Source organism: Pongo abelii, chromosome 9 (genome assembly GCF_028885655.2).
Source record: "Pongo abelii isolate AG06213 chromosome 9, NHGRI_mPonAbe1-v2.0_pri, whole genome shotgun sequence".
Classification (NCBI taxonomy): domain Eukaryota; kingdom Metazoa; phylum Chordata; class Mammalia; order Primates; family Hominidae; genus Pongo; species Pongo abelii.
The window spans coordinates 75468665-75490769 of record NC_071994.2 but is presented as its reverse complement, the minus strand read 5'-3'; the positions used below and the strand labels follow the sequence as shown (position 1 = coordinate 75490769).

The window sequence follows — 22105 nt, the reverse complement described above, 5'->3', positions numbered from 1 at the left end:
GCCTGTAATCCCAGCACTTTGGGAGGCTGAGGCAAGAGGATCATTTGAGCCCAGGAGTTGGAGACCAGCCTGGGCAACATAGAGAGACCCTGGCTCTCCAAAAAAAATTTTTTAATTAGGTGGTGCACACCTTTGGTCCCAGCTACTCAGGAGGCTAAGGCAGGAGGATTGCTTGAGCCCAAGAGGTCAAGGCTGCAGTGAGCCATGATCATGCCACTGCACTCTAGCCAGGGCACCACAGCAAGACCCCATCTCAAAAAGAGAAAGAAAGGAAAGATAGAGATAGAGTTAGAGAGAGAGAGAGAGAAAAAAAAAAAAAAAAAACAGGAGCTTAAGTAAATAGGTCAATAGGAGGTATATTTTTCTTACATAAAAAGAAGACTGAAGGTCAGTGGCAGGTGACATTGATTTATTAGGTCAGTGAGTACAAGACCAATATCTCTATGATTCTTTGGCCTTTTCCTCCTGCTCTAAGATGGCTGCTGTAGCTCTAGTCATTATGTCTCTGATGGAGGTAGGAAAAAAGGGGTATAGAGGAACGCGAGTAATGTCTGTTCTTCTCCTAGGAAAGCAAAGACCCAAATACCCGCAGCAGACTTCTGTGTATATCTCATTGGTCAGAACTGGGCCACATGGCTATTCCTAAGTGCTAGGAAAGCTGGGAAAGTGAGTATTTAGCTTTTCCAGCCTCAGTAGTGAAAGCATTTGGTAAGGGCAAAGGGTGTTGGGAATGATCATTGGGTTAGTGAGCCCATTGTCCATCACAATTACCCAGGCAAGTAAATTAGCTTCTCTAGTTGGTTTCTCATCTATAAAATAAAGGTAATGGTAGGACCTACCTCATGAAAGGGTTGTGAGGATTAGATGGGATTAATGTAAAGCGCTTAGCATAAATACTTGACACATGGGCCTGGGTGTGGTGACTCACGCCTGTAATCTCAGCACTTTTGGAGGCTGAGGCGGGCGGATCGCAAGGTCAAGAGATCGAGACCATCCTGGCCAACATGGTGAAACCCTGTCTTTACTAAAAATACAAAAATTAGCTGGGCGTGGTGGCTGTGCACCTGTAGTCCCAGCTACTTGGGAGGCTAAGGCAGGAGAATTGGTTGGACCCAGGAGGCAGAGGTTGCAGTGAGCCGAGATCATGTCACTGCACTCCACCCTGGCAACAGAGCAAGACTGTGTCTCAAACAAACAAACGAAAAAATAACTTGACACATAAGTAATAATAGTGGTTTTTATTATTAGCATTATCATCTCAACTCTGCAAAGTGATTATTATCCGTTTTATATAAGAGATAGCTGAAGCTCAGTGAGTGGAAGTAACTTGCCTGAATTTACAGTTTGAAATGACAAAATTAGGATTTGAGTCTGTCTCTGAATCTAAAGTCCATGCAGCTTTTTCTGCAGTGGAAGTTGAATCAGCAGGGAAATGGTAGTTAGCTGATGGGTCTATCTTGGCTAGACCCAGGCCAAGGGGTCTTATCAGCCACAAGCCTTGGTGATTAGAGAGGGATTAGAGAGGGAGGAAGACTGAAAAAAAAAATAGGTTTGGGCAGTGAGAGCCCAAGCAGAAACCCCCATATGGGACATATAAGGACATAGAGAACCACAACGTAGGGGGCCATCACTGGACTGAAACTAGACCTAACAAATTGGGGGGTGAATTTTTTTTTTTTTTTTTTTTTTTGAGACAGGGTCTTACTCTGTTGCCCAGGCTAGAATGCAGTGGTGTGATGATCATAGCTCACTGCAGCCTCGATCTCCTGGGTTCAAGTGATCCTTCCACTTCAGCTTCCCAAGTAGCTGGGAATACTGCCATGCCTGGCTATTTTTTTTTTTTTTTTTAATTTTTGGTAGAGATGAGGTCTTGCTATGTTGCCCAGGTTGGTCTTAAATTCCTGGGCTCAAGCAATTCTCCTGCCTCTGCCTCCCAAAGTGCTGGGATTACAGGTGTGAGGCACCATGCCCAGCAATATTTGAGAAAACTGGAAATGTAATTTGATAAGGAATATAAGAAAAACTAGTTAAGGGAATAATAACCAGAAGGAACACCTAATCTAGTCTGAAGGGGAGAAGGTCAAGGAAGACATGTTGGAGAAGGAGGTAAAGTGAACAAGAGAAGGACTATCTGAGCATTGAAAAGAGCCTGAACAATGACATGAAAGTAGAATAATCAAATGTTAGAACAGCTGTGTGTTGTTGAAGTGTAAAATGCCAGACCCGGCTTGGCAAGAGAAGAAATAGGACATCTAAATGTGCAAGAGCTAGACTTGGCTGGTCTTTATGCTGTGATAAGAAGTTTGGAACTTTATCCTTGGTGGTGGGAAGCTGCCAGAGACTTTTAGGCACGATGGATAGGTTGGCATTTTTGAAAGATCTCTCTGGATGTAATGAGATGGATGGATTGGAGAGAGAGGGAAAAAGGAGAAGACCAGTTAGGAGAGTGTTGATACTTCAGTCAAGAGACCTGAACTAGGAACTGTATTTGAGATGCAGAGGTGGGGACATGTTTGAGACATTTTTAGAGAGAGCAGTGTCTAGCTTTCAGTAGGCATTCAATATTTGTGGAATATGAATGAATAAGTTAGGACTTGATGTTGGACTTGGGGAGTGAGGGAGGACGAGGAATCTGGACTTACCTCAGGCTTCCTCCAGCAAAGGTGACAGGTTGCATGGGCATGACCTTCACTGAGTTCTTGGGGGTACTGAGGCCAGAGTGTGTGTCAGAGACCTTTCCTTTTAGATGTTGCTCAGGTAATCTTCTCATATCCCTTGAGGAATCCCTCTTTTTTATAGTTCTTGGGCATTTCTAAACAGTATACCTTGGTAATTGTGGGACAGTGGTCTTCCTATTTTATATTAATAGATTTGGAAACTGAGGTGCAAAGTAGTTAAGTAACTTGCCTTGAATCATCCAGCTACTGAGAGTTAGGAAATGTTCTTTCCTTTGCAGCATGTTGCCTTTGTGTAAGACTTTTAGACTTCCTGTTATAATTTCAACCGATTATAGGTCATAATAAAACAAGCAATAAAATTCAGAAGATTAGATTGATCTAATTACTCAGCTGTTAAGATGAGGCCTGAGTTAATTGTAATTCAATGTACCTTCTAATTCAATGCCACAGAGTACACAGTGTCATTTGCATTGTACAAAGAAAGTTCTGCTGATACCTCCTTAATGTTAAAAGGAAAAAATAAAATAACTCATAGAAATAGAGCCAAACATTTCCCTACCTTCATTCTCTTTTGTCAGATAGATCTGGTTTCAATCTTAACTGTCACTTAAATAACCATGAGCAAATTACTTAACCTCTTAGAGCCTGTTTTCCCACTTGTAAAACATTATGGGAGATGTTCATTTAATAGTAGCTGTTGTTACTATCTTGCAGATGAGGAAACAGAGATAGAATATTTGATAAGGGCTATAAGTGTCTTGCCCAGGTCATACAGTAACCTAGTGGTAGCTCTAAACAAAAAAGTGTTGAAATGGTAGTATTTTCTAGAGATCATTGACCTAAGACATATTCCATTTCACTTTATTTGAAAATCCTGTCCTGGTGTGCATGTTGCACATATTTCCCTCCTACTTCCTTTAGGACCTCACCAGCCTGTTGACAAAGTCTCTAGAAACAACAACCCTTTAAATTTGTAGGGCCCAATAAGAGTTTTTAAAGGCTGGACCTGTAATCCCAGCACTTTGGGATGCTGAGGAGGGAGGATCACTTGAAGCCAGGAGAGACTGGCCTGAGTAACATATTGAGACCCTGTCTCTACAAAAAAAAAAGACATTTTTACATATATCTAGAAAATCTGGGTGTTTGTATTCTAGTCCTGGCTCTGCCAGAAGTATGAGTGGCAGTTATTTGGAACAGATGACATGTCTAACAGTAAGAGATTAATTGAAAATATCTAATGTCCGACCGATAATATAATCTTTTTTTTTTTTTTTTTTTTTTGAGACAGAGTTTCACTCTTGTTGCCCAGGCTGGAGTGCAATGTTGCCATCTTGGCTTGCTGCAACCTCTACCTCCCAGGTTCAAGCGATTCTCCTGCCTCAGCCTCCCAAGTAGCTGGGATTACAGGGATGCACCACCACGCCCAGCTAATTTTGTACTTTTAGTAAAGACGGGGTTTCTCCGTGTTGGTCAGGCTGGTCTTGAACTCCCGACCTCAGGTGATCCACCCGCCTCGGCCTCCCAAAATGTTGGGATTACAGGTGTGAGCCACTGTGGCCAGCCAATATAATCATTTTATGGCTTCTCTTGTTTTACCTTATTTCCAAAACAGTGTATGCTCATTTTAGAAAAAATAGAGAATACTGACATGAGAAGAACATAGAGGAACACTAATAATTCCTCTGATTCAGAGACAATCACTGTTAACACTTTGGTGTATCTGTTTTTCTAGGTCTTTTAAAATGAACATACATACATTGTTTTTCAGCAAATATGAGATTATATGCTATGTACTGTTCTATAACTCACCTTAATTTACTTAAGAAATTCTAGATTGGGTTTAGATTTGTTTCAGCTAATGCGCTGTTGGTAGACATTTAGGTTGTTTGAACTTTCACTATTAGCTAGTAGCATAAAGCAGAAATAATAGACTGAAATAAATTACAAATAAAAAGGCAAAAATGTGGGGACACTTTCATTTACAATTTTTTAAAGAGGGACAAAAATGTTTTAAAATGCACAAAAGATTGTAAATACACATACACACAACAGTATACAAAAAATTACCTGTATTCAGAGAATGACTGGTTTGCTGTTTCTACAAAAAGCCATGCTGACTAGAAGCTTGCTTTTGTCCAGCTTGTGCTTGGTCAAACAATAATAGGCCTAACCGGCTGGAGCCATGTGAGAGTTGAGGGCAAGGCAGGGTGATAAGGCACATGACTGAGGATCTGGAAGATTTTTCATCAAACAATCTTAAAATCCATGGGCAAACACAATTGTTTCCAACAGGGAACTTTTAATGAAAAGGGCATGGGTGGAAGACCATTATTTACTGAAGTACTTACTGTTCTATGCCAAGTATTTATGCTAGGTGTTTTGTATGCCATCTTTTAAAAATTTCTAGCCTGCAGTATAGGATATCCTTGTGTTCATGAGGATTAGGTAAAGGGACTTTTCTATGATATTATGTCTGGTGAATGGTACAGCTGACTTTTGAATCCACACTGCCTGCCTTCAGAACCCCTGTTCTTCCCACTGGACTGTGATGGCACCTTTAGGATAGCCAGAGGAGGAAATATCTTCTTTTGATTCACAGTAAGAATGTTTAGATGGGTCTCTACAAAGTAAGTTTAGGGCTTGCTCTGAACTTACTCTGGTCTGGCCCTGCTCACCTTCCAAGCCAGCCCACATGCAGATACAGGAGAAGGAAAAAAGGACACTGGTGCTAACATACAGTAGGTACTCAAAAATTATTTACCAATAAGTAAGTTAACTGATTGTGTCTATTTTTTAAAATATCAAAACCCAGGCTTTGAAAATTGAAGTGATTTGCCCAAAGTCACAGAGCTAAAAAGTAAAAGAGCTGGAATTTAAACCTAGGTCTGCCTGTAAATGAAGCTCCACTGTTGCATAACACTACAGGTTGTCTCAGTTTGACACCTGCTGTCAGTGTCCACAACAGTAGGGAAGGGGACATGACCTGAGCACAGGTAACACTCTATTTAAGGTATCTCCTGTCACTAACTTGGAGTTGCAGCAACCTTTCCAATCCAGAAGCCAGACCAGATTAAAAGTCTTTTCGTCTTTCTTCCCTGTTCTCCCACAACCCTTATATCTCCCTCTGTGACGGCCTTTGTCCCTGGCGGCCTAATATCAGGGTTACTTATGTGCTTGCTTGTCTTTCTCATTAGATGGTGAGTTCATGGAGGGCAAGAATTATGTCTTCCTTTTGCATTCATTGTAGCACTTAGCACACATTAAGTGTTCAAATAAGTATTTATCTAGTTGAATTGGCCAAAGTTTGTGCACTTGGCTTATTTTTGAAGGCAGTCGCTCAAGTATTAACATTTAATGTATACACAATTCTAAAAAGCATGGATTTTTGGCTTTCCAGCCTACAACTAATTATAGCACTGGGAAAGGGCTAAGAAAGGTTGTAGGATACAGGCTTCGGGATGATAAAATAAATATAAAAGTGAACGTTAGCAACCTGAGTGTAAATGTGTAAATGTTAACAAAGATGCCTTTAGATGTGTGCTCCTAATTTCCTCCATTTTTAAGGGTGGAAAAAAGGCTTGGCATATATATATATATATATATATATATATATATATATATATATATATATATATCCTTTGTATATATAAAGGAAAATTCCTGTGGACTCTTCTGTCCCCTCAAGCTGTCACTTCCTCTCCTTTCCTTTACTGTCAGCATCTTTACTCACTCCGTCTCAAAAAAAAAAAAAAAGAAAAGAAATAGAAGCCTTGAACAACACTGTACACCACGTATACCCAACAGTCACCTAGAGGGCACTCCAATAACAGAATATAATTCTCAAGAATACATGGAACAATCTTCAGGATAGACAGTGTGCTAGGCCATAAAACAACTCTCAGTACGTATAAAGGATTGAACTCATACCAAAGTATGTTCTGTGACTGCAGTGGAACAAAATTAGAAATCAGTAACAGAAAGAAATTTGAGAAATTCACAATTACGTGAAAATTAAATGACACATTCCTAAATAACCAGTGGGTCAAAAAAGAAATCACAAGGAAAACGAGAAAATACTTTGAAATGAATGAAACATAACATACCAAAATGTCTGGGAAATTTATAGCTGTAAGTGCTTACATTAAAAAAGAAGAGGCCGGGCATCGTGGCTCACGCCTGTAATCCCAGCACTTTGGGAGGCTGAGGCAGATGGATCACGAGGTCAGGAGATCAAGACCATCCTGGCTAACACGGCAAAACCCCGTCTCTACTAAAAAATACAAAAAATTAGCCAGGCGTGGTGGCAGGCGCCTGTAGTCTCAGCTACTTGGGAGGCTGAGGCAGGAGAATGGCATGAATCCAGGAGGCGGAGCTTGCAGTGAGCCGAGATCATGCCACTGCACTCCAGCCTGGGCAACAGAGCGAGACTCCATCTCAAAAAAAAAAAAAAAAAAAAAAGAAGAAAAAGAAAGACCTCAACTCAATAACTGAATCTTTCACCTTAACACACTGGGGGGAAGAAGAGCAAATGAAGCCTAAATCAAGTACAGGAAAGGACATGATAAAGAAATCAATGAAATAAAATGGAGAAAAACAGAGAAAATCAATAAACCAAAAGTTGGTTATTTTAAAAGACCGGCAAAATCAACAAACCTTTTTAGCTTTAGCTAGGCTGATGAAGAACAAAAGAGAGAAGTCTCCAATTACTAAAATCAAGAATGATACAGAGGACATTACTACAGACTTTTATAGAAATAAAAAGGAATATGAGGTAAGACCATGAACAATTGTATGCTCACAAATTAGGCACCTAGGTGAAATAGACAAATTCCTAGAAAGAAAGAAACTGCCAACACTGACTCGTGAAGAAATAGAAAATCTGACTAGACCTATAACAGAGAGAGAATTAGTAATCAAAAAACTTTCCGCAAAGAAAAGCCCAGGACCAGATGGTGTCATTGGTGAGTTCTACCAAATATTTGAGTAAGAATTAACATCAATCCTGCACAAACTCTTTGAAAAAATGGAAGATAAAAGAACACTTTCTAACTCGTTCTATGAGGCCAACATTACCTTGATACCAAAACCAGGCAAAGACATCACAAGAAAACTATAGATAGAACAATAACCTATTTGAATACAAATGTAGAAACCCTGAACAAAATATGAGCATTGTTTTGGGTCCTATCCAACACCTGATATTGTTACACTTTAAAATTTTTTTGCCTGCCTAGGCTGGGTGCGGTGGCTCACGCCTGTAATCCCAGCACTTTGGGAGGCTGAAGTGGGTGGATCACAAGGTCAGGAGATCGAGACCATCTTGGCCAACATGGTGAAACCCCATCTCTACTGAAATACAAAAAATCAGCCAAGCATGGTGGCACGTGCCTGTAATCCCAGCTACTTGGAAGGCTGAGGCAGGGGAATCGCTTGAACCCGGGAGGCGAGGTTGCAGTGAGCTGAGATAGCGCCACTGCACTCCAGCCTGGCGACAGAGCAAGACTCTGTCTTAAAAAAAAAAAAAACAACCCGTCTGATAAGTATGAAATGATATAATATTCCTTTTATGTGCATTTTGCTGATTACTCTTGTGGTTGAACATCTTTCTGTTTCTCCCCAGTCAGCTGTATGGTTTCTTTTGTGAATTGTTGCCTGATTAGATTCTATTGGCTTATTTTCATTTCTTATTGATTAATACGAGTTTTTTAATCTGGCCTCTAGTCCAGTGTTACATATGTTACAAATGTCTTTTATTTCTCTGTGCTTGCCTTTTAACTTTGTTTATGGCATCTTCTGACATATAGAACTTTATGTTTTAATTAGTTAAATTTTTCACCCTTTTGTGGTTCTCCCTTTTGGTATCATCTAAGAAACACTTTGTAATCCCAAGGTCATACTGATATTCTCTGGGAATCTGATATTCTCCTATTTCTTTTTCTTTTTTTTTCTTTTTCTTCTTTTGAGACAGGGTATCACTTTGTCACCCAGGCTGGAGCGCAGCACTGCAGTCACGGCTCAGTGCAGCCTCAATCTCCTGGGCTCAAGTGATCCTCCCACCTCAGTTTCCCTTGTAGCTGGGACTATGGGCACACACCACCACTTTTTGTAGAGCCAGGGTCTCGCTACATTGCCCAGGCAAGTCTCAAACTCCTGTGCTCAAGCAATCCTCCTTCTTCAGCCTCCCAAAGTGTTGGGATTTCAGGAGTGAGCCACCATGACCAGCCTGTTTTATTTTATATTTAAGTCTTTGGTCTTTCTAGAATTGGAGAAGTGTGAGGTGTGGGGTTGCGGGTATCTAGTTTTATTGTTTTACATGGAAAACAAGTGTTCCAATACATTTTGTTGAATCTGAGCAAGATTTTTCCCTTCAGTAGATCTCTTTAAATGGAACAGTAGAATAAAAGATTGGGCCAGGCGCAGTGGCTCACACTTGTAATCCCAGCACTTTGGGAGGTCGAGGCAGGCAGATCACTTGAGGCCAGGAGTTCAAGACCAGCCTGGCCAACATGGCGAAACCCCGTCTCTACTAAAAATACAAAAATTAGCTGGGCGCGATGGCAGGCGCCTGTAATCCCAGCTACTCAGGAGGCTGAGGCAGGAGAATCACGTGAACCTGGGAGGCAGAGGTTGCAGTGAGCGGAGATCACACCATTGCACTCCAGCTTGGGCGACAAGAGCAAAACTCCGACTCAAAAAAAAGTGAATTGACCTGAGAGACAAAGGTATTCATGGACCAAATTATCGATTCACAAAATTTCACCTTGCTCTTTGATCTGTTTTAGAAGATAAACACACAGAGGTCAGAGACACCAAACAACGTCTGAAGTGTTGAGTACCTCCCAAGTGCCTTATAAATGTAGGAGAAAAAAGAAGCAACAGCACACTGCTAGAATGGGGATTGAGAGAATAGGCCATCTGCTTCCCATTAAAATTTCTCCTATACCAGCAGATAGGGAACTGCAGAGATATTTTTAGATTTGTTAAAAAAAAATTTGTCCTGAGGCAACAGCACACTCTTGGCCTTATATATTTTTACCTAGGAGCAGTTATATTACTAGCGTCTAAGCAACTTATTTTCTTATCTTTTTTTGTTGTTGATACTGTTTGTACACTAATAACATAGGAAGTTAAGGCTGATCTGGTTTTAGCAGCCTTTCTGTGCTAGGGCTCAGCCTAGGTGAATGACCCAGAGGTTGCTGGCCTTTAACCTGGATAGGTATGCTTTCTCTGAAGATGCAGCACAACTCAGAGCACAATTGATTACTGGATATTTCCTCCTGTCTTGTTACCTCAGGAGGAGCTGCCTTGCCCTAGATGAGAACAGTGCCTCATTTATTATAGTTCACACCCTTTACAATTGCCTGCCGCTCGCCAGTGGAAGGCTGGGTGGCTGGGCCTTGAATCTAATATACAGGCTATCTTAGATTCAGGTCTAGTGGGCAGGTTCAGAGCCAGCACTACAGAACTGCTGCCTGCTTGGGCTGACCTACATTTTCACCAGTATAGCACTCTCAGCAGTCAAGCCTCCCAGCTAGTAAGAGAAATTCAGATTCATGCATTTTTCTGGAGCTAACAGATTTAAGGGTCTATTTATTTTATTTCCTTCTGCCTATCAAAGAAAAGAAGCGGGGGTGGGGCGGGGGGATAGTACTTGCAAACCCTGCAGTTAGAGTGTTTCCCGTCATTCTTTGTAGCTTCTTAGCCCACCGGACTAAAATGGGGTTTTGTGCTCAGGGTCAAATTTTGTAGGCTCTGCCTTCTAAACATCTTTGTAGTCCCTCCTCTCTTCATCCTATTGCTAGTGTTTTAGCTTTTCCTTTGGGCTGCTGTAGTGACTTACTATCGTGTTCCTCCTTCTCTGATCTTAACCACTCTGAACTCCTTTTCATGCTGCCACCGGAGTAGTTTTTGTAAAACATACATATGAAACCCCCCAGTTTAAAACCCTCCAATGTTTTCCTATTTTTTTTTATTAATTCCATCCCTTAGCCTGGCATTCAAATCCCTTCACAGCCTGTCCCCCAGTCTACCTTGTCTTTATTTCCTGCCACTTTTCACCGCACGCAGTAAATTCCAACTGTACTTAACTATTTGCCATTTCCCTAATGTGATATGCACTTTCATACCTTCATGCATGGAATCAGTATATATTTCTTTGTTACTGCCCCCTCCGCACCTTGACAAACTCCTCCCATTCATTGTTCAAAGCCAACTAAAATGTTTATTTCTCTAAGAAGCCTTTCCCAACTATTCTAAACATGTTCTTCATTTCCTCCTCAGCATTCTGATAACACTTTCAGCATTCTCTGATTATATCTTACATATATTACAGCTATAGATTAATTTAAATAACTATATTATTTCCCCATTAGACTGTAAGTGCTCTGTAAAGAACCTAGCACCCTGCTTGCCACAGAGTATTTGCCAGATGCTATGATGATGATGATGACGACGACGACGACGACGATGAAATCTGGATGTAGTCACTTTAGGCCTTCACTGACCACAATCACCATAGTCTTGTTATGTCAGCTTAATTATCTTTTTTTAATTGGGGAAAAACTATCAGCAGAAGAATGAACAAGGCAAGAAGAAAAATTGAATTGTTTTAAGGGAAGGGGATTTGTAAATTGAAGTCTGATCACAGGTGAGCAGTCAGGATGAGGGAAGATTGAAGGAATTGGGTCTGTTAGATTTGGACACAAGAAAATTCAGGAGGAATCATGGATATCTTCATATCTCTAGCAAGCTGTCCTGGAGGAGAGGAAACAGACATGTTCTGTGAGGGTAGAACTAGGACCAGGAACTAGAGTGCAATGGTGCAATCTCGACTCACTGCAACCTCTGTGTCTTGGGTTCAGGCAGTTCTCCTGCCTCAGCCTCTGCACTCCAGTGGCTGAAAAAATGTTCAGGGTAAGATTCGTAATAAGTCAGATTTTTAGCTCAGAGTGAAGAATTTTCTAACCAGAGCTCTCCAGTCAGTGCTTTGACTCACTGAAGAGGTTCTGAGCGTACCATCATTAGAAGAGTATGCTGTGGGAGGCTGAGGCAGAAGAATTGCTTGAACCGAGGAGGTGGAGGTTGCAGTGAGTTGAGATCGCACCACTGCACTCTAGATTGGGCAACAGAGTGAGACTCTGTCTCAAAAAAAAAAAAAAAAAAGAGTGGCCGGGTGTGGTAGCTCACACCTGTAAATCCCAGCACTCCAGCACTTTGGGAGGCCGAGCTGGATGGATCACGAGGTCAAGAGTTCAATACCAGCTTGGCCAACATGATAAAACCCCATCTCTACTAAGAATACAAAAATTAGCCAGGTGTGGTGGCATGTGCCTGTAATCCCAGCTGCTTAGGAGGCTGAGGCAGGAGAATTGCTTGAACCCAGGAGGCGGAGGTTGCAGTGAGCCGAGCCGAGATAACGCCACTGCACTCCAGCCTGGCGACAGAGCAAGACTCCGTCTTGGGAAAAAAAGAGTATGCTGGCAGAGGCTATGCTGCCAGTCATGTGTGCCACTATAAAGGGTATTCCTGTGCTGAGTGACAAATTGGACTTAATCACCTGTAATACCTCTTCCAACTCTATAATTCAGTGCCTGTGATACTTTGAATAACACAGGAAAGGACCATGAACTTTCCACTGAGTGGAAACAGTAGTTGTTGTTTTATTTTTTTTCTTAAACACAGCCATCTTTGACCAAATTGACTCTCCTGAGTAATTTCCTATTTTCCTTGGTTTTGAAGATAAAGTAAAAGAATCTTGGCAAAGTAAATGGCAGCCAAATCCAGAGATTTTCTCTGAGTAGACTCATTTTGAGGAGAGGCAGGGAGGTTGGTAGGAATGGGTTCTGTCTCCACTCTCTACTTGTTAGCTCTGTAAGAGAAGTCTTAATATCCTCATCTCTAAAATGGAATTAGTAATATATTTTGTTGACTTTGGGTAGAGATTAAATCAGATAAAGAAGTGCCTAGCACAGTGGCCAGAACATAATACAGATTCAAAATTACATCCTTCCTCTTGCCCTCTTCTCTATTATCTTGAGAGAATAAAGATTTTTTTTGGTCTTGTTTTGGTTTTGATCACCCTAGGGGGTCATTTGCAGGGCAGTTTTCTTTTTAATTGTGAGCTTCAGACCTAAAATGTCTTCATTGCCTAAGTATTCTCCTGCTCACAAAGAAGTAAGCCTCTTTGTCTTTCTGAGCCAGGGAGTTTGTCTTCCTCTGGCCTTTTGATACTCTGCTATTTTTAGCTCCTAAAGGTAAAGTATTTTCAGAAATAGTCCCCTGATTTCTGTTGAAAGTAATTTCTAATTTCCATATTAATCAAAAAATAGCTTTACATTTCTTTAGTCCTAATCCTAGTACCAACAAGAAAAGAGGCTTAGATTGTATTGACATCTATAAAGCAATTAAATGTACACATCAAAATCCCAGAATACCTGATCACTACTGCAGCCTTTAGGATATAAAGGAGAAAAGCTAACTTGTGTCCATTTATTCTCTTCACTCTTGACCTTCAAAAAATACAAATACAAAAGGGGCAGATTTGTTTCTAAGGACAAAGTGATAATTATTTGGTAGGTGTGGAAAAGGCATTGCTTTTGGGATTCCCTTCCCAGTTCGACCACTGACTTGCTGAATAATCTTAACCACAAAGTTACTTCACCTCTCAACCTCTATTTGATTAGCTGTAAAATGGGAGAAATCACATTAGGATTGATTTGAGGCTCAAATGAAAAGCAAGTGCGAAAATATCTTTTGTATGAGAAATGAGTGAAATATACATGGTATGTCTTTTCAACTCAGTGTACAGTCATGTGTCACAAGACTGTAGAGATCCTGAGCTCAAGCAATCCTCCTACTTCAGCCTCCCAGAGTGCTGAGATTACAGGTGTGAGCCACCATGCCTGACCAGACTTAATGTATTAACAGTTATAAAACTCCTGGACTCAGGCAACGCTTGAGACCCTGTAATTAATAAATAAATAAAGAAGTAAGGTAAGAAGGGAAGGAAGGAAGGTAAGAAAAGAAGTAAGAAAGGAAGGAAAGAGAGGGAGGGAGGACCAAATAAAGCTCCCTGTAATGCTGCCATTATATAATATCTGCCAAATTCAAGTGAATTAAAAATAATTCCACTTGGAAACATTGAAGGAACATCCTATAATTGCCCCTAAAGTGAAAGGCATCTGAAATGACAGAACAGGAGTGTGATTACCTGTGGCTGCACAATTTCTCACATGAAGCTGAATACAGATTTTGGCTATGAGACTGGATCACTTGGCTTCCCAGATTAGACCCCTGACTTTCTTCTTGAGAAGTAGCACACCTCCAGATTGCTAATTAATCGACAAGTTAGCTACCTCAGTTCTAAAATCAGAAAATGATTAGGGGGTAAAGAGATGAATTTTCTTTGGAATTGGAAAGGATTTAGGGAAAGGCATATTAACAAAGATACATTATTAAAGCTCCAATATTTACAAATCCCAAAGAAGCTTGTAGGGATTTAGGGATTTAATCTTTGACTTTTAAAACGAGCTTTTCATTGTCATTCAGAATACCAATGAGCATTTAACAACTGCAGGAAGCAGTGAGACAGGCACTTCTACACTGCTAGAACAAGTACAAATTGATGGTCTTTCTAGAAAACAGTATGGCAAAGTATGTGAAGGTTCTTAGGATGTCACGTCTCTTCATCTCCACTATTTCCCTGGTCTGAGTCCCAACGTCTATTGCCAGGAGCTTGCAGTAGCCTCTCAGCTGATTGCTGTACTTCTCTACCCGCTTATAGTCAGTTTTCAACACATCAATCAGAATGACCCTTTTCAAACATAAGTCAAAGCATGTTATTCTTCGCTGAAAACCCTATGAGGTCTTCTCATTTCACTCATAATAGAAGTCTAAGACCTCACAGTGGCCTGTAAAGCCCTACATGAACTGGCCAGCCCTTTACCTCTCTGACTTCCTCTACTAATACTGCCCCCTCATTTGTTCCATTCCAGCCACACTGGCCTTTTTGCTATTCCTCCAACTTTGTCCCATATGCTGTCACCTTAGGGCCTTTGCACTGACTGTTTTGTCTAAAACACTCCTTCAGCTACCTGCTTAACACTATCATTTCCTTTAAGCCTTTGCAAAAATAATACCTTCTCAATGTGTCTTACTTTGATTATCATGTTTAATATTTCAGTGCCCTTAACCTCGACACTTTGGCACTTCTGGTTCCCTTTACTTTGCCCATTTTCTCTTTTCCATAGCACTGAAGACTTTATGTTTAATATTTATCCAAGGGTGCCTTCTCCCACCCTCTTAGAATATAAACTCCACAGGGGCAGGAATCTTTGTTTTGTTCACTGACAAAAGTCCCTAAACCAGTGTCTGGCACCAAATAGATACTCAAATTGTTTGTTGGATGGATGAACTTTAAAAATAGGCCTACCTGGCCGGGCACAATAGCTCACGCATGTAATCCCAGCACTTTGGGAGGCCAAGGCAGGTAGATCACGAGATCAAGAGATCAAGACCATCCTGGCCAACATGGTGAAACCCCATCTCTACTAAAAATACAAAAATTAGCTGGGTGTGGTGGTATGCGCCTGTAATACCAACTACTTGGGAAGTTGAGGCAGGATAATCTCTTGAACCCGGGAGGCAGAAGTTGCAGTGAGCCGATACAGCGCCACTGCACTCCAGCCTGGCGATGGAGTGAAACCCCATCTCAAAAAAAAAAAAAAAAGGCCTACCCTTTGACCTAGAGATTTCACTTCTAGAATTCATTCCTAAAGAAATAATCAGTCAGAGATTTACTTAGGTTATTTTAGTTTGTTAGCTATTATAAAAATGAAATTTTCAAACAACTAAAACAGGCAATGGTTAAATGATGTATCTACATATGGAATATCATAAAGATATTAAAATAAGCCTTTCGAAGAATATGTAATTACATGAGGAATTGTTTATAATGTTAAAGTGAAAAAGTAGAATATATAACTATGTATACCCCTACCTCATATCATATATAAAAATTAACTCAAAATGGATCAGTGATCTCAATATAAGCCAAAACCATAAAACTGTTAGAAGAAAACATAAGGGTCAATCCTCATGACCTTGGATTTGGCAGTGGATTCTTAGATAGGACACCAAAAGCATAATCAACAAAAGGAAAAATAGGTAAATTGGACTTAAAATTGATTTTTTTTTTTTTGCATCAAAGGCATTATAAAGAAAGTAAAAAGACAATCCACAGACTGGGAGAAAATATTTGTAAGTAATACATCTGATAATGGTTTAATATTCAGAATATATAAAGAACTTCTGCAGTGTAACAGCAAAAAGACAAACCACCCAATGAAAAAATGGGAAAATGCCCTGTAATCCCAGCACTTTAGGTGGCCGAGGCAGGAAAATCACTTGAGGCCAGGAGTTTGAGATCAGCGTGGGCAACATAATGAGACCCTGTCTCTACAAAAAAAAAAAAAAAAAAAAAAAAAAAAGGTGGGGCGTGGTGGCACGCACCTGTAGGTCTAGCTATTTAGGAGGCTGAAGCAGGAGGATTGCTTGAGCCCAGGAGTTGGAAGCTACAGTGAGCTATGATCCTGCCATTATACTCCATCCTGGGTAATAGAACAAGACCCTGTCTCTAAAAAATAAACAAATAATTGTTTTATTTTATTATTATTAATTTTTTTAGATGGAGTCTTACTCTGTCACCAGGCTGGAGTGCAGTGGCGTCATCTCGGCTCACTGCAGCCCCAGCCTCCCAAGTAGCTGGGACTACAGGCACGTGCTACCACACCCAGCTAATTTTTGTTATTTTTTTAGTAGACATAGGGTTTTACCTTGTTTGTCAGGCTGGTCTCGATTTCTTGACCTTGTGATCCGCCCGTCTCAGCCTCCCAAAGTGCTGGGATTACAGGCGTGAGCCACTGCGCCTGGCCAAATAATTGTATTTTTAAATGGGAAAATGATTTGGATAGACATTTCTCCAGAGAGGATATACAGATAGCCAATAAGTACATGAAAAGATGCTCAATATCGTTAGTCGTTAGGGAAATGCAAATCAAAACCACACTAAGATCTCACTTCACACTTATTATAAGATGGCTATAATAATAATAATAATAATAATAATAATAAAACAAGGGTTGTTGAGGATGTAGAGAAATTTGAACTCTCATGCATTGCTGGAGGGAATGTAAAACAGTACAGACATTGTGAAAAACAGTTTGGTGGTTCCTTAAAAAGCTAAACATAGAATTACCATGTGACCCAACAATTCTACTACTTGGTATGTATCCCAAGGATTTGAAAACACATACTCAAACAGATACTTACATGTCATTGTTTATTGTACCATTATTCACAATAGCCAAAAGGTAGAAACTACCTAGGCGTCCCTCAACAGATGAATGGATAAAGAAAATCTGGCATATACACAGTGGAATATTATTCAGCCATAAAGAAGAAGGAAGTTTTGGTACATGCTACAACATGGATGAACCTTAAACACATTATGCTAAGTGAAAGAAGCCAGACACAAAAGGACAAATAGTGTATGATTCTACTTACATAAAATAATTACATAAAATAGGCAAATTCAGAGAGACAGAAAGTAGATTAGAGGTTACCAGGCTGAGTGAATATTGGGGGATGTGTTGTTAATGGTTATAGAGTTTCTGTTTGGGATGATGAAAATGTCTTGGAAACAAATAGTGATGATAGTTGCATAACATTGTAAATGTCATTAATGTTACTGAATTATATCTTTTAAAATGGTTAAATTGCAAATTTTATATTACACGTATTTTACCATGATAAAAAAATTTTCAAAAAATCCCCCAAACTTAATATAGTATACTGTAGTGAGCTGGAGTTGGTTTGTGTAAGCTCTTGAGAGCTGATTGTGGGCACCTCTTCCAAACTACTCATTCATTGATGTTGATAGCATCAAATTGGTCATAGTGGAAGCATTTATGCCACGGCAGTTGGCAAATGCTGCAAAGTAGCTCTCATTTCCAACCCCTTTTGAGCCTGTTGTTAAGTATTTACCAGCACACCACTGAATATATGTATATAAAAATGTGTAGAAAGCCATCTGGAAAGATAGATGCCAAACTGTTAATGGTGTTACTTCTGGGGAGGAGAGTAGTGTGGCAGGAATGTGAAAGTAAACTTGAACATAAAAAGTGTAAACTTCAATGTTGCTTCCATTTTTTTTGGCGGGGGGGTAAAGGGGGCGGTGGATGGAGTCTTGCTCTGTCGCCCAGGCTAGAGTGCAGTGGCATGATCTTGGCTCACTGCAACCTCCGCCTCCCGAGTTCAAGTGACTTTCCTGCCTCAGTCCCCATAGCAGCTGGGACCACAGGCGCCCACCACCACGCCTGGCTAATTTTTGTATTTTTAGTAGAGACGGGGTTTCACCATCTTGGCCAGGCTGGTCTTGAACTCCTGACCTCGTGATCCATCTGCCTCAGCCACTCAAAGTACTGGGATTACAGGCGTGAGCCACCGCGCCCGGCCACTTACTTTTTTTTTTTTTGTAGTGAGCATATAGAATATTTCTTGTATCGCTTTTAAAAAATAGACCAAAAAGTCTGCATATATTGGGATTTTGGTATTGGTAACTTTTCTCTTGAGAGGCTGAAAGCTGGTCACATATACTATCTGAAATAGCCCATGGAGAGACTGAACGCCAAGCCTAGGACTTGGATTCTATTTCCTCAAAAATCTGGGGTGTTTTTTTGTGTTTGTTTTTGTTTTTGTTTTTGTTTGCCTAACTAAATAAGCCTTTTCTTATCTCTCTGTAGGTTACCCCACAGCCTATCCAGCAGCTGCCCCTGCCTACAATCCCAGCCTGTACCCCACCAATAGTCCCAGTTATGCCCCAGGTAAGGAGGAAATGGGACAGCAGTGGCCAATGGAGTGGGAAGGGGGACTCTATTTGGAAAAACAAAACCACTTGCTGGCCTTTTCCTGTTCTTAATTGCTCCGGGCCCAGCCTCTCCAGGCTTGATTTTCCTGGGAGTCCCTTCTGGGAACTGGGACAATCAGCCTCAGGGTGGGGGCGGGAATAGAATCTCCTCCACTCTGTCTGGGACTTAAGGTTGGCTCATCTCTCCTATGCTGGAATGTCTGAGACCTGCATCCTCCTCATAGAACCTTTTCTGCTCTCCCAAGCAATGTCCAAATTCATTCTTTGCTCAGTTTTCCCTGAGGCTGCCATTGGGACACACACACACCTTGGGACACACACACACACACCCACACACCCCTTGGGACACACACACACACACACCCCTTGGGACACACACACACACACACACACACATGCTCTTGCCACCAGAGGGTAAAGAGCTGGTTTTCAAGCTGAGATAAGCTACTTGTTTTTCAAAAATAATAAAGGCTTGACACTCGGATTGAGGTTGAAATGGGTTTGAAAATGTTGAAAAGGTTTATTCTATTTTGGGCTTGGATCATTGCAGCGGTCTTAGTTCTGATCTTAACCCTCATGCTCAGCTGGTGCTCTAATACTCAGGAGAAAGAGTATGGGCTCTGTGGTTAGACAGTCCTGGGTTTGAATCCTGATTACCCAACTCACTAGTTGTAAGGCCTTGGGCAAGTCACCTCACCTCTCTAAGATTCAAATGTGACGCACCTGCCTCAGGGTTGTGGATGGTTTTATGTAAGTTCCATTTACTCAACAAGTATTTGTTGAATGTCTTCCATACTGGGATAGAAAAATTAAAAGATGCCATCTTTGCCTGCCTGAAGTAGCTCCCATTTGGGAGCCTGGCATATAAACTCATTGCAGTACTAATGTGCTAAGTATTGTAAAAAAGGAATACATATAAGGGAAGGAGGAGGGAACAACAGTCTGCCTGGGGGTGAAAGTGTAGGGGAGGCTTCAGAGAGTGGAGAACAACAGAGATTTGAAGAAGTAGAAGCTGTTCTTTAAGCACACAAAGGAACAGTGGGCATTCCAGGCAGAGTAGAGTGTGGGCAGAGGCTTAGAGATGTGAGAACATGACACTGTGAGGAACGTAGAAGTAGGGGAGTGGCTAAACTGTGAGCAGCTAGATGAATCTGAACTATAGATTTACAAGGGCTGATTTGGAGAGGCCTTGAATGTCTTGATAATACCCCCCCCCATTTTCTTGTTTAGTACTTATCATTATAGAATTAGAAAGCTTCAAAAGACCTTAGAGATCGTCCAGTTCAACCTTTTCTCTTGAAAAAGGAGAATCAAAAAGCAGTGTTTTGTCCCAAGTTACCCAGTGAATCAGCAGCCGCATATGGACTAGAATCTTCGGCAGATCTCCTGACTCTCGTCCTATGCTTTTCTCTGCCAATCTGGTATTTATTCTACTGTCATTCTCTTTCTTGGGGCTTACTTAAAGGAGAAAAGGTTGTCTGAAGACCTAGATTTGAGTCCTCACTGTGTCATTTCCTAGATGTGCAACCTTAAAGTCACCTGAACTATCTGAACCTCATTTCCCCCATCTGTAAGTAGGAATCATGTCATAATTATACACACACCAAGAAGTTATCAGACAGCCCCTGTTTTTTGGACAAACAAGAACTATTTTATGTAAATAGGCGATGGTATCCCCTAAGGTGCTTACATAAATGTGTCATTTCACAGACATTTTGACCCACGCTGTTATGCCCAAGATACTTTGGAAGACCCCGTAGATGATTCAAACTTGAGGAAGGTGTAGTCACTGCCTTTGGAAAGCTTATGAAGGGAGCAGTGACACATGGGCTAAAGTTCTATAATGGTATCTCAGCATTGGTTTTATATTTACTTTTAGTCAATATGACATATAATATTTTCCCTAAGATCTATGATAGAAGACAAAAACAAAGCTACAGAAATTCTCTCTGATAATCAAATTTGGTAAGTTCTATCTTAACTACAATGGCTTCGAGGATCATGTGTATCATGATATATAAATGACTTAAATTTAAGTGCTGTGAGATCTGTGAATTGACTTTGTAAACTGTCTAGAAACAAAATGAGTTGTTGCAAAAGGTCAAGTATAAGATCAAGAGTGAAGAAGATTCATTGTCTTTCTAGTCAGGAGGCCATCAGTGGCCTCATTGGAAGCATTGTCAGTGAGATGGTGAGGCTAGAAACCAGAGTGCAGTGAATCAGGAGTGAAGAAGTAGATTTAGCATATATAGCCTATTCTTACTAGAAGCTTAGCTACCAGGAAAGGAAAAACAAAAGGACACTGACTAGAAGTGAATGTAGGGTTGAAGGAAGGTTTTCTCGGATATGAGTGTGGGGTACCGATAGGAAGGTGCAAGTCAGAGATACAGGAGAGGTGGTGCCAGTCAGAGCCAGGCCTCCACAGAGGCTGCTGTAGGGGTGGGAAATCTGGAGCTCAGTTCTCTTCTTTGGTTTGGGAAGTTGAGTAGCAGGTGGAGACAGGGCGCCTCACGCAGGAGGGCAACTAAAGGAAAGACTAAAGGAAAGGTCACAGGTAGATGTGCTTAGAATAAATTGCCCAGTGGAAAGTGGAGAGTTTTCATCTAATGACCTTGATTTGCTGAGACAGAGGGGAGTAGAGATCAAGGAGGTTCTTAACCAGGGAGGCCAGGATGTGAGAGCCTCACAGGAAGGAGTAGGACTGGAAACTACCAAAAGATAACAGAGCAGGGTCACACTGGGGGCCCATCTGAATGGTGGAGGCTGGGAATTTGTCCAGGCTCTCATCCCCAGCACTGGGCTATTTTCTCATAATGTTCAGCACCTCTGGTGATAGACTGTGGGATTGTTTTAGGATCAGTTTGCCAATAAGTGGAAAGACATGGAAAAATAGCTACTATTTATTGAACGTTTTCTATGTGTCAGGAACTATTTGAAGTTCTTTATCTATATTAGCTTGTTGCATACTGCAATAAACTTTTGAGGTTGGTACTCTTATTATCCCCATTTCCGAAATGGGAAAACTAAAGCTTAGAGAAGTTACATAACTAGCCCAAAGATCCAAGCCCCAGCACCCTGCCACTGTGCTGCATGAGCTCTTAACTGCTACATTGTAGTGGCATCAGTGGGCCGGAGAGAAATTAAGGCATTAGACTGGCTAAAGAGGAAAAGGAGTACAGCTAGGAGGAGGCTGAAACTGTAGGGGAAAAAAAGAGATTGAGATTGAGTACATCCTGGCATATATATTCAGCTTTAATTTTAAAACAAGCAAAAAGTAAGCCCTCATCTAACTTGATTTTCCCCAATTTTGCTTTTAAAAGTCAACATATTTCCAGGCTGGGCGCGGTGGCTCACACCTGTAATCTCAGCACTTTGTGAGGCTGAGGCGGGTGGATCACGAGGTCAGGAGATAGAGACCATCCTGGCTAACACCGTGAAACGCTATCTCTACTAAAAATACAAAAAATTAGCCAGGCGTGGTGGCATGTGCCTGTAATCCCAG

The 22105-nt window shown here is 41.0% G+C and overlaps 1 protein-coding gene across 10 annotated transcripts in view; it reads left to right on the top strand.

The window, feature by feature from the left end:
- Positions 1–22105, top strand: part of FAM168A (family with sequence similarity 168 member A) — a 201808-nt gene that overhangs the window by 153346 nt on the left and 26357 nt on the right. For all 10 annotated transcript variants that reach the window (XM_054524799.2, XM_054524797.2, XM_054524798.2 and 7 more), the window contains one exon: positions 18479–18559. In XM_054524799.2, the coding sequence (XP_054380774.1) occupies positions 18479–18559 (81 nt within the window). The remainder of the gene's footprint in view (positions 1–18478; positions 18560–22105) is intronic.